Here is a 13,372-nt window from a genome sequence, read left to right as displayed (position 1 = left end):
TTGTATACTAAAATTTATAAGCTATGACTTTAGTATTAGAAAATAATTTTTTTTTTCACACTCGTATATACCTATATATGCATGTATATTATTTATATATGTGGTTTAAGTTTATATTGAGTTCTTTGATTAATGTATCAATACCATAATTCGGCTAATCTAATCTATAACACCCATTCAATCATGTTTTCAGGAATGGGTATGTTTGTATGTCCCTTTTGCTGAACAATATTATATTATACTTTAATGTATGCACTCTAGTAATAAAATAATGGGTAAAATATCATTTTCGTCCCTAAACTATCACAAAAGTTCGTTTTTCGTCCCTAAACTTTCAAAAGTTCGTTTTTCGTCTCTAAACTATCACAAAAGTTTATTTTTCGTCCCTAAACTTTCAAAAGTTCTATTTTCGTCCCTAAACTTTTCCAAACATATTGATTTTCGTCCCTCCGTCTGACGGAGTGCTGACGTGACTTTGACAGAGCACTGATGTGGGAGGGACGAAAATCAATACATTTGGAAAAGTTTAGGGACGAAAATAGAACTTTTGAAAGTTTAGGGACGAAAAACAAACTTTTGTGATAGTTTAGGGACGAAAAACGAACTTTTGAAAGTTTAGGGACGAAAAACGAACTTTTGTGATAGTTTAGGGACGAAAATGATATTTTACCCTAAAATAATTATTAGGATTAAATAATCAAGTTTAGTTATGCTCTTAAAGGGACTAGCATCGTGATGATGGGAATACCTTGCATTGATGTTTAATCAATTCATGCTGCATATACTTATCAACAACAACAAAATTTCATGCTGCATATAGATGACATAACCGAGTTTTAAAACTTATTGGGCAATTTTAGACAATGTTATTATTATTTGCAGCTTCCATTTTACATCCTTACCATTACAAAATTGAAGAGTTTCCTTAATTTGGGCGCAGTTTACTGTTGGTAACATCTTTATATAATGTTGATTAAAAACTAGCACAACATCCCCATCCCTTCTTTCTCTTCCCACCAAAAGAAATGTTACTCTTTTTTAATGTAAAAAAAAAAAAAACTCTCAGCTAACACTTTTACTTTCTTACAGTCAAAAACCAATATTTCGATGTATATATATATTTTTTAATCTTTTATTGCATTATTACCTACATCGTTAAATATCCCCTGTTAACCTATTTGTTAAAGCAATATTTGTTTTTTTGTTTTTAATTTTGATAATATTTTTTTTTTGAGAAGTTATAATATTTGTTATTGTTTAGCAAAAGATGATAAGTTATCTTCAATAGTTGAAAATTTTGTATACTAAAATTTATAAGCTATGACTTTAGTATTAGAAAATAAATTTTTTTTTTTTTCACACTCGTATATACCTATATATGCATGTATATTATTTATATATGTGGTTTAAGTTTATATTGAGTTCTTTGATTAATGTATCAATACCATAATTCGGCTAATCTAATCTATAACACCAATTCAATCATGTTTTCAGGAATGGGTATGTTTGTATGTCCCTTTTGCTGAACAATATTATATTATACTTTAATTTATGCACTCTAGTAATAAAATAATTATTAGGATTAAATAATCAAGTTTTGTTATGCTCTTAAAGGGACTACCATCGTGATGATGGGCATACCTTGCATTGATGTTTAATCAATTCATGCTGCATATACTTATCAACAACAACAAAATTTCATGCTGCATATAGATGACATAACCGAGTTTTAAAACTTATTGGGCAATTTTAGACAATGTTATTATTATTTGCAGCTTCCATTTTACATCCTTACCATTACAAAATTGAAGAGTTTCCTTAATTTGGGCGCAGTTTACTGTTGGTAACATCTTTATATAATGTTGATTAAAAACTAGCACAACATCCCCATCCCTTCTTTCTCTTCCCACCAAAAGAAATGTAGTTATTAGGATTTACTTAATAGCTGAGTCCCGTATTGGTGTTTATTGTTTAAAATTCAAGTCGAAAGTTCCCCATTAATCATTTTGTTCTAGATTCACATTGCTTGTGTGTTGTGTCGACTTTGAGATCTGAACAAGAAGAAGATCTTTTGCTCGCTTCTTCTTCTTCTATGCTTCCTTGTATTCCACTTATGGAGAAAAAAGGAAAGTAGAATTGTATGCTACAACAAGGACGCACTCGACAAATGCAAATAAAAAGAGAGAAACTAAAATCAAAATGTAATCACATTTTTGGAGTGAAACTTTTCCCTTATTATTTTTAACTCATGTTTGAATTATGGCCAAGAAGGATGCGTGAGAGGTATATTTTACCCGTTACCAATCGTCCTATAGGTGTTATACTCCTCCAAACCGAGGACGCATTACTATGCAATAGGCTTCAAATGGAGAAGGAAAAAGTTGGGCTGCATAGTCTAAACATGTTTTGAGTCCTAAGTTTTAGCTTTTAATAGGTTGATGGCATGTGTCCCTATCATTTGTAATGCACGCCGAGTGAGTCATGTGCACTGCACGTAGCATTAATACATGCATGCCATCTTCTTATTGGGGATTGAAGTCTAAGACTCCAAGCTTGTTTGGAGCCAAATTTTATCCAATGAAGAAATCCTACTACAATAATTTTTGCTTTACATGTCCAGCAAACAAAGTAGAAGGTGCTAATTTTAAATTTTTTGTTTTAGCCATTAGAGCTTAATCATAAAGAATTTTACAATCTTAATACAGACAAAAGACCGAGTCACTTTTAATGGGTTGACTATAATGTCTTGGCAAGGAGAAATATTTTGAAGTGTTAAGAAAAATGGTTTGCAGTGGCCTCATAAGAGGGAGAGAAAAGAGGGATACGTGAATTAATGTATGAACAAAGAAAGTTCTAAATATTATGACGTATTTTTACTCTCTTTTTTTTTCCCTTTTAGTACATATATTTGATGATTCAATAGTTACAACATCCAAATTGGGAAATTTAAACTTAAAATGAATATGTTGCAAACATCAAGATGTGCAAATTGAGTTACAGTACTCTTAACACTTCAATTAATGTGTGATTAGAAAGTTAACAAGTGCAAATTGTTAAGATCTTAGTAGAAAAGAAAATGACCAAAAAAAACCCAATATTATAGAAGGTCATTAATATTTAAACAAGCTATTACATTAAAATAACAAAAAATTTCACAAGTAACCTTTTCTCTTTTTAACACACTAGGGGTAAATGCTTCAATTTCTTTTTAGGGACGGCAATATATATATATATTTTTTTTGGAGGGGTGGGGTTAGGGGGTGCCCAATCCCCTCTTTGAGATGATAAAAACCTTGCGGAGAGGAGCAATATGGGGTGAGTTAGAGGTATTTTTCCATTATTAGTGACATAGCTTTGATATTAATGCGGAAAAGAAAGGGAGTAGCTATGAGAGTGCTAAGAGAAAGAGAAAGCGAGTGTTTTGAAAGAAGACAATCAAATATTTAAATATGTACAAATAAATCAATTGAAATATATATAAACACACACACACATTTATCAAATAATGGAGAGATTATGGGGTTCTAACATAAATACATACCACAAAACTCCACTCAAAAGCTATAATAATTATTAAGGGAAAGTAAGACATGTTATACTACACATAACACACTCTTTTAAGCAATGTGGGATAACTTTTTTTTTTTGAAAAACAAACACACACACATGATGTAAAAAGTTTTAATTGATCAATGATAGGCAAAGATTTTAATATTTATCTTAATCTTAGCATATATTTATTAGTTTATAAAAGGTGTGTTTGGCTTTTGCTTAAATTTTGGTAAATTATTTACATAGTGTTTATCAAAAGATGTGATTTTTGATCATTTTTATGTTAAATGTGTTACAAAAAGTTAAAAACTAGTTATTTATTTAAATTACTGATTAGAATTGAGGCAAAAAGCAAATTTTTTTAAGCAAATCCCAAATGCATTCAAAATACTTCATATATGCTTAGAGTTTTGTAGCTTAAGTGACATTTCTCATTCTCAAATAAAGACGTTCAAAATTTCAAAGTTCAAATTCTCTCCCTCCAATTGTCAAATTAAAAAAAAAAAAAAAAACCCTTAATTTGCATGTTAAAAAAAAATTACATCATTTAATTTTGACCAATCGTCATTTTGGCTTTCTAAGTTTTATTTTATTCATTTTGGTCTTGTAATTTCACATTTGTTGTCATTGTTAGTCCTCATCAATTTTGTTAAAAGAAGTTGTCCTTAATAAGGACTAAGTGTGACAACAAATGTAAATTTACAGGATCAAAATGATACAAATGTAACTTATAGATCAAAAATAACAATTCATCGAACTTATAGACCAAAATAACAATCTAACCAGGTCCAAGATATTTCAAAATTGATTAAGTTGGTCCTCAGTCATTGCAACGAAAAGGAGAAAAATGAGTAATAGTTTAAGAACTAAATTGGTCAATTTTGAATGTTTTAAACCTAACTGTCATTAACTGAAACCAAAGAGATGTTGACTATATTTTACCATTTTTTCCTGGAGAGAAATTTAATAATTTCATAATATATATTTTATTTTTAGTAGTAAACTTGCAAGAGGAAAATGAAATGAAACTAAAAAAAGATGTAATTTTTATGTTTGCTTTAAATAAGAAAACTTAGCCATTTTTGCACGTGTCAGGTTCTTATTGGTTTAAAAATGACCAAAGGATTTGAGAAACCTGTGTCAGCAGAATAGACACCCGTATATGCATATCATCAGTAGGATCCTTTTATCTATCGAGTCATCGAACCCATATATCTCACGTTTTCTTATCCTTCATCTCATCCCCTTTCGTTTGGTCTCCAATCCCATTATTCTTAATTTCTCCGAATTGCAGTGTCATTCTTAGAATTTCCTCACTTTACGGCAAAACTTTCGAGGTAATAATTATATTATTATTATTCATTGACTTGTTCAATAATCGCATTGACCTCATTGATTATCGTTTTTTTTTTTTTTTGGTTATCAAATTGTGGTTTTTTTTTTTTTCTTAGGATTTCGAAAACGATTCTGAGAATGCTTGAATTTATTCAAAGATTGAATTTTTAGCCCCAAATGTTTAATTTTTTGCTCTTAGAATTAATGGGGTTTTACTTATTCCTGTAAATAATGCCGAAATGTTTGCATTAATTTTTTTTTTTCCTATTTATTATTGAAATTTCATCAACATTCATAGAAATCAAGCTCAGTTTGAGCTAAATATTATAGAATATTGAATCCCATATTTGGTTTTCTATTATGCATAATTTATAATCCTGAGTATTGACTCTTATTTTTTATATGTGGATTTAAGAACTCAAATTTGTTGTTATTCCTACATTTAATCTGAAATATATGTATTCGTGTATTCAATTTCATTATTTGAAACAATTTGAATAATGGGACATTGGGTTTTTCCCAGCAATAAAGGTTGAAAAAGATTCTGACTTTAGAGGCTTATGAGGTTTGTGATGATTTATTATTATTATTATTTTAGGCCAGTTTTGTTTCAAGACTTGTTAAGGTCGGAGGGGAATTTGCTAGTCCAGTAAGGGCTGGCTTCGTTTATTCAAACACGGCTCTAAGAAAGGAAGAAGGTTGCATTAACACTAGACGGGGCAAAGAATGTGTGCAGGCCTGTCCTAAGTTCTTGATTGCGTCTCCTACGTTTCACGGGGGTCGTGGTGCCCTACCTTCAGCTGGTGGGCATCCGGCGGATCTCACCTTCCTTGCCGGTGGCGGGTGCTAAAAGTCACACCCAATTGATCTAACTTTCCCTGCCCGTAGAGGGTGCTAATTGCTACATTGAATAGGTTTCTTTTAGTTTTTGTACTGGTTAGCTTGCACGCTATATATACAATCATGGTTACAGTTAAGCAGGTTGAAGATGACAATTTGGTTTCAAAAGGTGCAATCCCTGAGCAATTGAAGTGTCCTCGGTTCTGTTTTCGAGGTCAGTACAGTTGCGATCTAACCCTTCTTGTTAATATATTAGTAAGCTGTAAAGAGTCTTTGATGTTTAAAGTTTTTAGATTTCATGGCTGTTTCTTCTAGTACATTCCTTCTTTTGTTCATTGCGGGGACTTGTATCTATGATATTACACTATTTTTATTTATTTATATTTTTTAGATCAAAATGCTTAACCGTGATTAGATTTTTTGGTAAAGTTTGTTTGCTTATAATCAAACACTTATATTTTTATCTCCATTAAATTCATAAGACATTCTATGAAAAATTGGGGACCTGAAAAAAAAAAAAAAATTGGACTGTCAAATGTTGGCATAGTATGATTGCATTCCTTTTTTTTCTCTTGTTTATAAATACTGGAATGATCACATGTTTAAATTCATTTGTCATCTCTGGAACAAGCAACTTGATCTTTTTATAAGAATATGTTGGGATTAATGTTTTGAATTTAATTGGACTGGGAAGTTGTTTAGTAATGGTGATTAAAAAGAATATAGAATGATTATCATAGTGGCAGTGCTGGGAAGTTGTTTAGTAATGGTGATTAAAAAGAATATAGAATGATTATCATAGTGGCAGTGCTGATGGTGTTATTGTGGGGGACAGGGAATTTGACATTGGCCATGTTTATTTTTCGATGGAAGGGAGTGGTGGCTGCAATGATGCCTCAATGGTGTGGTGGTGGTTCGACACAGTATGTCAGAAGGAATATTTGATGTTTTGGAAATGTGTGGAATCTAATTTTTTTTTGAAATTCTATAATTTTTGTAAATTGTATACCATTGTTTCCTTTTGGTTCTGAATACGGCTAAAGTGTAAAATGAAATAGGGCTGTTGCTTTTTACTGAATTATGTTATATTTGTATCATGTAATCCGAGTTGCTTTTATAAGGATCACATGAGCATTATCAATGTACTTGTGCTCATCTACATCCTACTAAGGTATTCTTGTCTCTTTCCTCAATCATCACTTAAAATATATTCTTAATATAATGGATTATATTGGAGGAGTTAGCTTGGCGGACATAAGATTATTTCAGGGGATGGTGTGGGCTGGCTTTAGTTTGTGTATGTCTATTGGTTTTTTTTTTTTTTTGGGTATTGTACTTCTTGATTGCTTGTTTATGTGGTTTTGTTATATGAATTATGGGAAGTCATAAAGTTGTTAACGTGTCTGTATTTGTTGGGTTTATAGAATATTGATTCTCTCTACAGAAAGGTAGTTTATGAAACATAGGGTAGATGCTTCTGCAATTAAAAACTAGTTGACAAATTAACAGTTTTGATGAGGCTGCTGTCATTAAGAGTAGTGAATAATTATATTGCTGTATGGTTGGTACCAAACACAGATACTTTCTTTCATTTCTTCTGTTTATTTTTGGAGACACCGTTAGGGAAAGTGGGTGCCTTGATTTGAACATTGGTCTAATCTTACAGGAAAATATATAAGAATGGTGGGTAGGTAAACAAAGATGTAATTGAGTCTATTCACAGATTATAGTAACAGTATATAATAACACCGCTTTATATCATAGTAGTGATGGATGAACTGAATTCCATATTTTTTTTTCTTTGTTTTTATTTTTTTTAAGGAAAATCGTTTATGTGCTTAGTGTCATTTATTTTGTTACCTCTCCCAAGCCTAGAAAAAGGAGGAGGATTGTGGTGGTTAATGGCCAACGTATAACTTTGTCACTTTATTATGAATGAATCCGCTTTTTTTAAGAAAATGGTGTTTTAGTTTATAAATCTTGGGATTAGCTAACATCTTCTTTCACATAAATTCATTTTGATTGTTTAATTTGCTCAGATATCAGGATTCCTCTTTATCGCTTCAGTAGCCAATCTCTTTTGGATGATAGTCCATTTGAAGGACATGTATGCATTACAGAAGACGAACAAAGTGCACTAGATTCTCTTCTTCTTGCTCAGGTGAGATTCAAAACAAATATAAACATTGATATTTATTGAGGTCTAGCTATAATTTATGTGCTCTTTTATTAAATTGCCAGTGGGAAGATAAAATGTGGAAAGGCATTCTCAGATATGATGTGACAACCTCTGAAATTAAGGTAGGTTATGCTGCACTAATCATCTTCTTCTGGTATAAGCTGTTTGTTCGTTTTACATGGGTCCAGATTTAATCACCACAGAAGCACTTATTTATTTAGATACTTTATGCAGGTGATTTTTGGCAGGAGAAAGTTTATTGCCCAGTTGAATGAAAGACTGGGTATGGATTATGTGCCCAAACCTGAGCCAGATAAAATTTGTGGTCAAGGGAATCTCTCTGAGTTTCAAAGGACAAAACATCAAGAGGAGTTTCTCTTTTATGTTGCAAGTGGTGAAATGGCAATACCTGAGCTTGTTCCTTCTGCTGCTATGCCTGATGGGGCTGTCTTGATTATTATTAATGTAAGGTGGAGGGTTTATGGCTTGTGTTTATATATGCAGTTTTAATCATCTTCATGCAATTATCATGACTCACGGTGCTCATCAGGTTCAATAATTATGCAAACATATGATCCTAACTTAGGAAGCAGGAACTTGGAAAACTCCCTGGACTATATGTGTCCCACATGTATTGTACACAAATACTTTGAAGTGTGAACATCAGAGGAGAAGTCACAGTTGAAGAGGATGGAGCGAGAGATCTTGAGGATGCGAGATTCAGTGGAGGATTATGGATGGGAGGGTGAAGATAGGTTTAAAAGAGAGAGAGAGAGGTTGAGTCTTTAGGGCAGGGGGTGGTTTGACCAAACGAGGGGCTAGGAAGCCGTTATCCTCCGTGACACTTATTTTTATTTTTTGACTGAGCACTGTACTCTGTGACACTGACTGGGATTTTAATTATTAAGTTGACCAAAGAAATTGAGCTTAGATTGAATGACTAAATAAATCAATTTTTGGGCCATGGCTTGTGTCTGGATTGATGGGAAACTTGTTTAAGCCCAGTAACTTGACAAAATTTTGTTCTATTAAAGAGGCCAAATAAAACAAATTTTTGGATAAAAATTTATTGCATCCCTAAGATCATGTACTTCTAAATTAGATACCAAAGTTTTGGAGGAAAATTAAAATATTTTATCTAATCATAAATTGGTTTGTTCATATCTTTTCAAATGTTATGGGACTAAGGTTTTGTTATTTTAAATGTTTTTGGCATTATTATTTTCATACCTAAAACTAATAAATAACCCTAAAAGTATCAATTAATTAATTCTTATATCTATGTTTAAAAGAATTAACGTGTTGCTGTGCAGCTGTGTTCGTATGGTTTCGTAACTGTGTATTATATTCGTATCATGTGTGGGAATAATTTATTATAGATGCTGATTGCAATTAGTTATGCAGGCTTATATGTTCTAATGTCATTCTCAAGGGTAAGATTTGATTGATAATCAACTTTATTTTCTAGGAAATCCCTGTGGAATACGGCCATGTCTTCCTGGTGCCTTGTGGATCAGATAGTTTGGCCCAGGTCCTAGATACAAAATCTTTGGAAATGGTTGCAAGGTTTGCAGTTGAAATCAATAATTGCTCCTTTCGCTTGTTCTATGACTGTCCTACAGCTGGTACTTCTCATCGATATTTTGAGGTATGAGATTATTTATACTTGTTGATTTTTCACTTCTTTCAGCATGATACTGTTAATTTGGCAACTGATGATGTTCTTTTCGCCTGATAATTTGTAAAGCTTTGTTGCATAAGGTTATTGTGGGCTTAGAAATTTTTTTTCCCCATGTATTTTCTTGTGAATTTATGAGGATGCATTAATGACTCGTGGTATCTGTTTCTCCACAAGGTCTGAAAGAAACCTAACATTTGATGAATGTCTCCACAAGTGGGGCCATGGTAGATTTGACATTTGTCTAGTAATTGATTAAGTCTTTCTCTTTATAACTTACTTTAATTAATTCATTTTTTTGTTCTTGAATTTACAAGACAACTTTCTGGTTAGTGAATACACACACACATTCTTGGGGGAGCGGGTGTGGGTGTTTCACATATACTTATAAAAAAAATTCTTAACATGATGGTGTCAACTCTTTTAAGATTGAGAAGACACGTAAAAAAAAAAAAAAAACTTAACGTGATGGTGTCAATTCTTTTAAGATTGAGAACACAAGTTTGATGCTGCACGACAAATTATAAAATAAACCAATTTGAACTTCTCATGTAAGCATTAATTGTTAAATGTGTCACCTTATAAGTACATTGTTAATATATAACAACAGAAGGAATCTCAACAGTTTTTTTTTTTTTTTTTCAAAACCTATTTGGCATTTATCATTTAACTTAATAGAGGTTGGAGGTGAAGCAGTGAGTTTGGTTTCTGATAATAAAATTTTGACAACATTGAAGATATGGTTTATGAACTGTACATACTACGTACTTAGGTACCTTTTAGTTGTTCCTAGAGTATGTGTTTGGTGTTGTAGCAGTATATTTTAAAAACTAAAAAGAGTATTTCCTGTGCCAAAATTTTTATTCTGCTTGGTTTATGATTGAAAATGCATTTTTTCCTCCTTTGATGATGCAGGCCTGCTACTTTCCAAGCCCTTTACCTGTAGAGCTGACACCTGTTGATACCTTTTTTCATGAGGGGCGGAGGGGGATGCGTATCTCCGCCGTTACAGATTTCCCCATTAAGACCCTATTGTTTGAGAGTAAAAAAAAATTTAAGAGAATGGTGGAGGTTCTTGTTGAGATATGTTGTCAATTACAGGAGAAGAACATTCCATATAATTTGCTGATATCCGATTGTGGTAAAAAGATCTTTTTGTTTCTTCAGGTAAGATGGCCTATAGTCTCATTTTAAGCTTAAAATTTTTTCTTTCTTTACTACATACTTCACCCTAGGAGTGATTTGTAAGCATTAGTTTAAATTGAAACTTGGATTTCCTATTTTTTTGCTGGACACTGAAAAGTTAGCAGATTGAGGTGCACTTTAGGAGTATGGCAGGAATAGGTAGACAATGTACAAATTATTTTGAACCTCTTACTTGTCCTATATTTCGTCCCTTATGTGCCCTTTGAGAGAATATAAAACAATCTTTTTGATATCTGTGTTACTTACAGCAAAAACATTTGTCTATATACAGTTGAATTTCCTTTTTATTTTGTTTCAAATTTGTAACCAGAAGCGAACATTTGGTTTTGAATTACACATATACCAGCCATTGAGCTCTATGTCAAATGACACATCTTCTATAATAGTGAGGAGATTAGAGTGTGTTTGGGAAGTGATGAAACTCACAGCTTATTAAAGTTTTTAGCTTATTTTTGTTACTATTTATGGGTCCCATTATATTTTTTGGTACTATTCATGGGTTCCACTGTACTATTTAGCTAGCTTTTAGTTTTTATTTTATTTTATTATTATTATTTTTTTTTACAGTACTTTTAGCAAAAAGTTATCAGTTTTAGTTAAATAAACTGTTCCCGAATGGACCCTAAGGTAGTGGGTTCATGATCCAGTGGGCGCTAGTGTGGGTAACATACAAATTTTTTTATTAAAAAAATAATCACTTTTTAGTTTTTATGGCTTCTACATTTTCTTTAATATTTACATTCTGGCAACCGTCATTATGCTTGTGCAGTTGTGCTGAGTTCTGAGAATTTACCTTGAGCAGCATATAATTTTGCTTTTTTGGAGATGCTTTTTCCCCTATTGTATAATCTATCTTTTCATGAATATGCATGTGAATTTCTTGCTGATATAGTTACCATGCAAAGTTGATGTAACACTGGAGGATCAAATGTGCTCTGCCATTGGTTTTGGATTGACTGAGTGTTTGCTAATCAGTGATTGATTCTGTGCAGAAGCAAAATATGGCAAACTCCGGGACCCTATCAGCTTGGGAGTGCGGAGGTTATTTTTTGTTTCAATCAAGGTCTGAATTTGATCAAGCCACTGAGGAGACTATGCTTAATAAGCTACGCGATGTCTCTCTTGATGATGAAGGCTTTCAAGTAGTGAAGGAGCTCTGTTGCAGTATTGCTGATAAGTTTGCCGCTTGAATTTGCACCTTTGCTGAACATGCGGCACAATAGATGTCCATTTGACTACTGTTGATACTTTATGGTTAACACGATCTTGTTTTCAAACATTCTTGTGCTCTTGCAATGTTGTGGATTAGTTTGTTTCTTGAATTTGGGACCTTTGATGAATGTAATGCGTGAGTATTTGTTGATTCTTTATGGTTAATGTGATTCTATCTTTCAAACATTCTCGTGCCTTGGAACTCAGATATATAATAATAAACATGAAAGAAGTGGGATTCGTGATGTTGTTCATAGTAAGGTACTTTATTTTGGATTTGATGTGATGAAACTAACCTTTGGATGAGAGGAGGATTTATAAAGCCTTTTTTTTCCCCCCAAATCAAGGGCAGGAGAGTAAGATTGAAGGTGGTTTCCTTATTGCGCGACCATATTAGCATTTTATTTGTTGGGATCAGTTGAGACATCGTGACCCAACTCCACCGAAGGCACCAGTGGACATTGGGCCAGTGACATGGAAATAATTCAAAACGCTTCCTAGTTCGGAATTTGATACTGAGACCTACAACCCATTTCTAGAAGTTCATGCTCCAAAAAATCAATTCAATGAAAAACCTAAACTGTTTTTTTATAATGTTAAATATCAAATCAATTTTATTTTGGTCCTTTAAACATGTATTGAGTTTGATTTTGGTCTTATAACTCTAGGGAACTTAGAAATTCAATATATGAACGGAAATATGACGAGAAAATTTGAAAATTTGGGGGATGAACGGAAATTTGATGAAGGTACTAAATTTCAAATATTTGAGGGACCAAAATTGAACCTTATGAAATTAAAAATTGAGAGGGGTGGTGGGGAATCAAACAAACCATATATTTGAGGGATCAAAATTTCAATTTACCCTATTTTATTTTAATCATCTAGCATATATATATATATATATATTAAAATTATTAAAGTTGGGTCTTACATGACGAGCTTGTGTGGTTTGGTTTACTTACATGTTTTTACCATTTGGCACATTATATGTACATTTTTTTTAAAGGTAGAGAGTGAAGAAATGGATGTGAGATTCAAACCACAAACATGAAATACTACTAAAAATACCATATTCATTGAGTTATCACTTCAATCTCATATATACATTTATATTATTAACATACTTTTATTAGTGTACAGTAAAACTTCATCATTAGAGTTTTAAGAAATTTAGAATATTGATCTTATTAAAACTAAAACCAAAATTGTCATGAAAATTAAAAAGAGTTCAATTATTTATTTTATAAATAAATTAAAAATTATAATTAATGGTTTAACCTAAACATGTGCTTGAGTTTGCCTCATTTGTTAAATAAATGAAAATAAACAATCTTTTTTTTTTTTTTTAACAAACCTTTTTCTTAATA

General features: G+C 32.0%; 1 protein-coding gene across 1 annotated transcript; it reads left to right on the top strand.

Annotated features, from left to right (window-relative positions):
* Window positions 1-4,707: 4,707 nt before the first annotated feature.
* LOC112006093 (GDP-L-galactose phosphorylase 1) lies at window positions 4,708-12,247 on the top strand. The gene is made up of 8 exons (XM_024038393.2): window positions 4,708-4,889; window positions 5,486-5,941; window positions 7,767-7,888; window positions 7,969-8,028; window positions 8,141-8,371; window positions 9,375-9,554; window positions 10,500-10,751; window positions 11,783-12,247. The coding sequence occupies exons 2-8, from the start codon at window positions 5,851-5,853 to the stop codon at window positions 11,978-11,980; spliced, it is 1,134 nt and encodes a 377-aa protein (XP_023894161.1). The 5' UTR covers window positions 4,708-4,889; window positions 5,486-5,850; the 3' UTR covers window positions 11,981-12,247.
* Window positions 12,248-13,372: the final 1,125 nt, after the last annotated feature.

This window comes from Quercus suber, unplaced genomic scaffold, assembly GCF_002906115.3.
Source record: "Quercus suber isolate HL8 unplaced genomic scaffold, Cork oak 2.0 scaffold_449, whole genome shotgun sequence".
Classification (NCBI taxonomy): domain Eukaryota; kingdom Viridiplantae; phylum Streptophyta; class Magnoliopsida; order Fagales; family Fagaceae; genus Quercus; species Quercus suber.
This window is presented reverse-complemented; position numbering and strand designations above follow the sequence as displayed.

Bases quoted from the DNA above. Each gene is read 5' to 3' on its own strand.
- LOC112006093 (XM_024038393.2), top strand. From the start codon at position 5,851: ATGGTTACAGTTAAGCAGGTTGAAGATGACAATTTGGTTTCAAAAGGT. The intron at 7,889-7,968 runs GTGAGATTCAAA...TTAAATTGCCAG, and splicing joins ATTCTCTTCTTCTTGCTCAG to TGGGAAGATAAAATGTGGAA. The intron at 8,029-8,140 runs GTAGGTTATGCT...TACTTTATGCAG, and splicing joins TGACAACCTCTGAAATTAAG to GTGATTTTTGGCAGGAGAAA.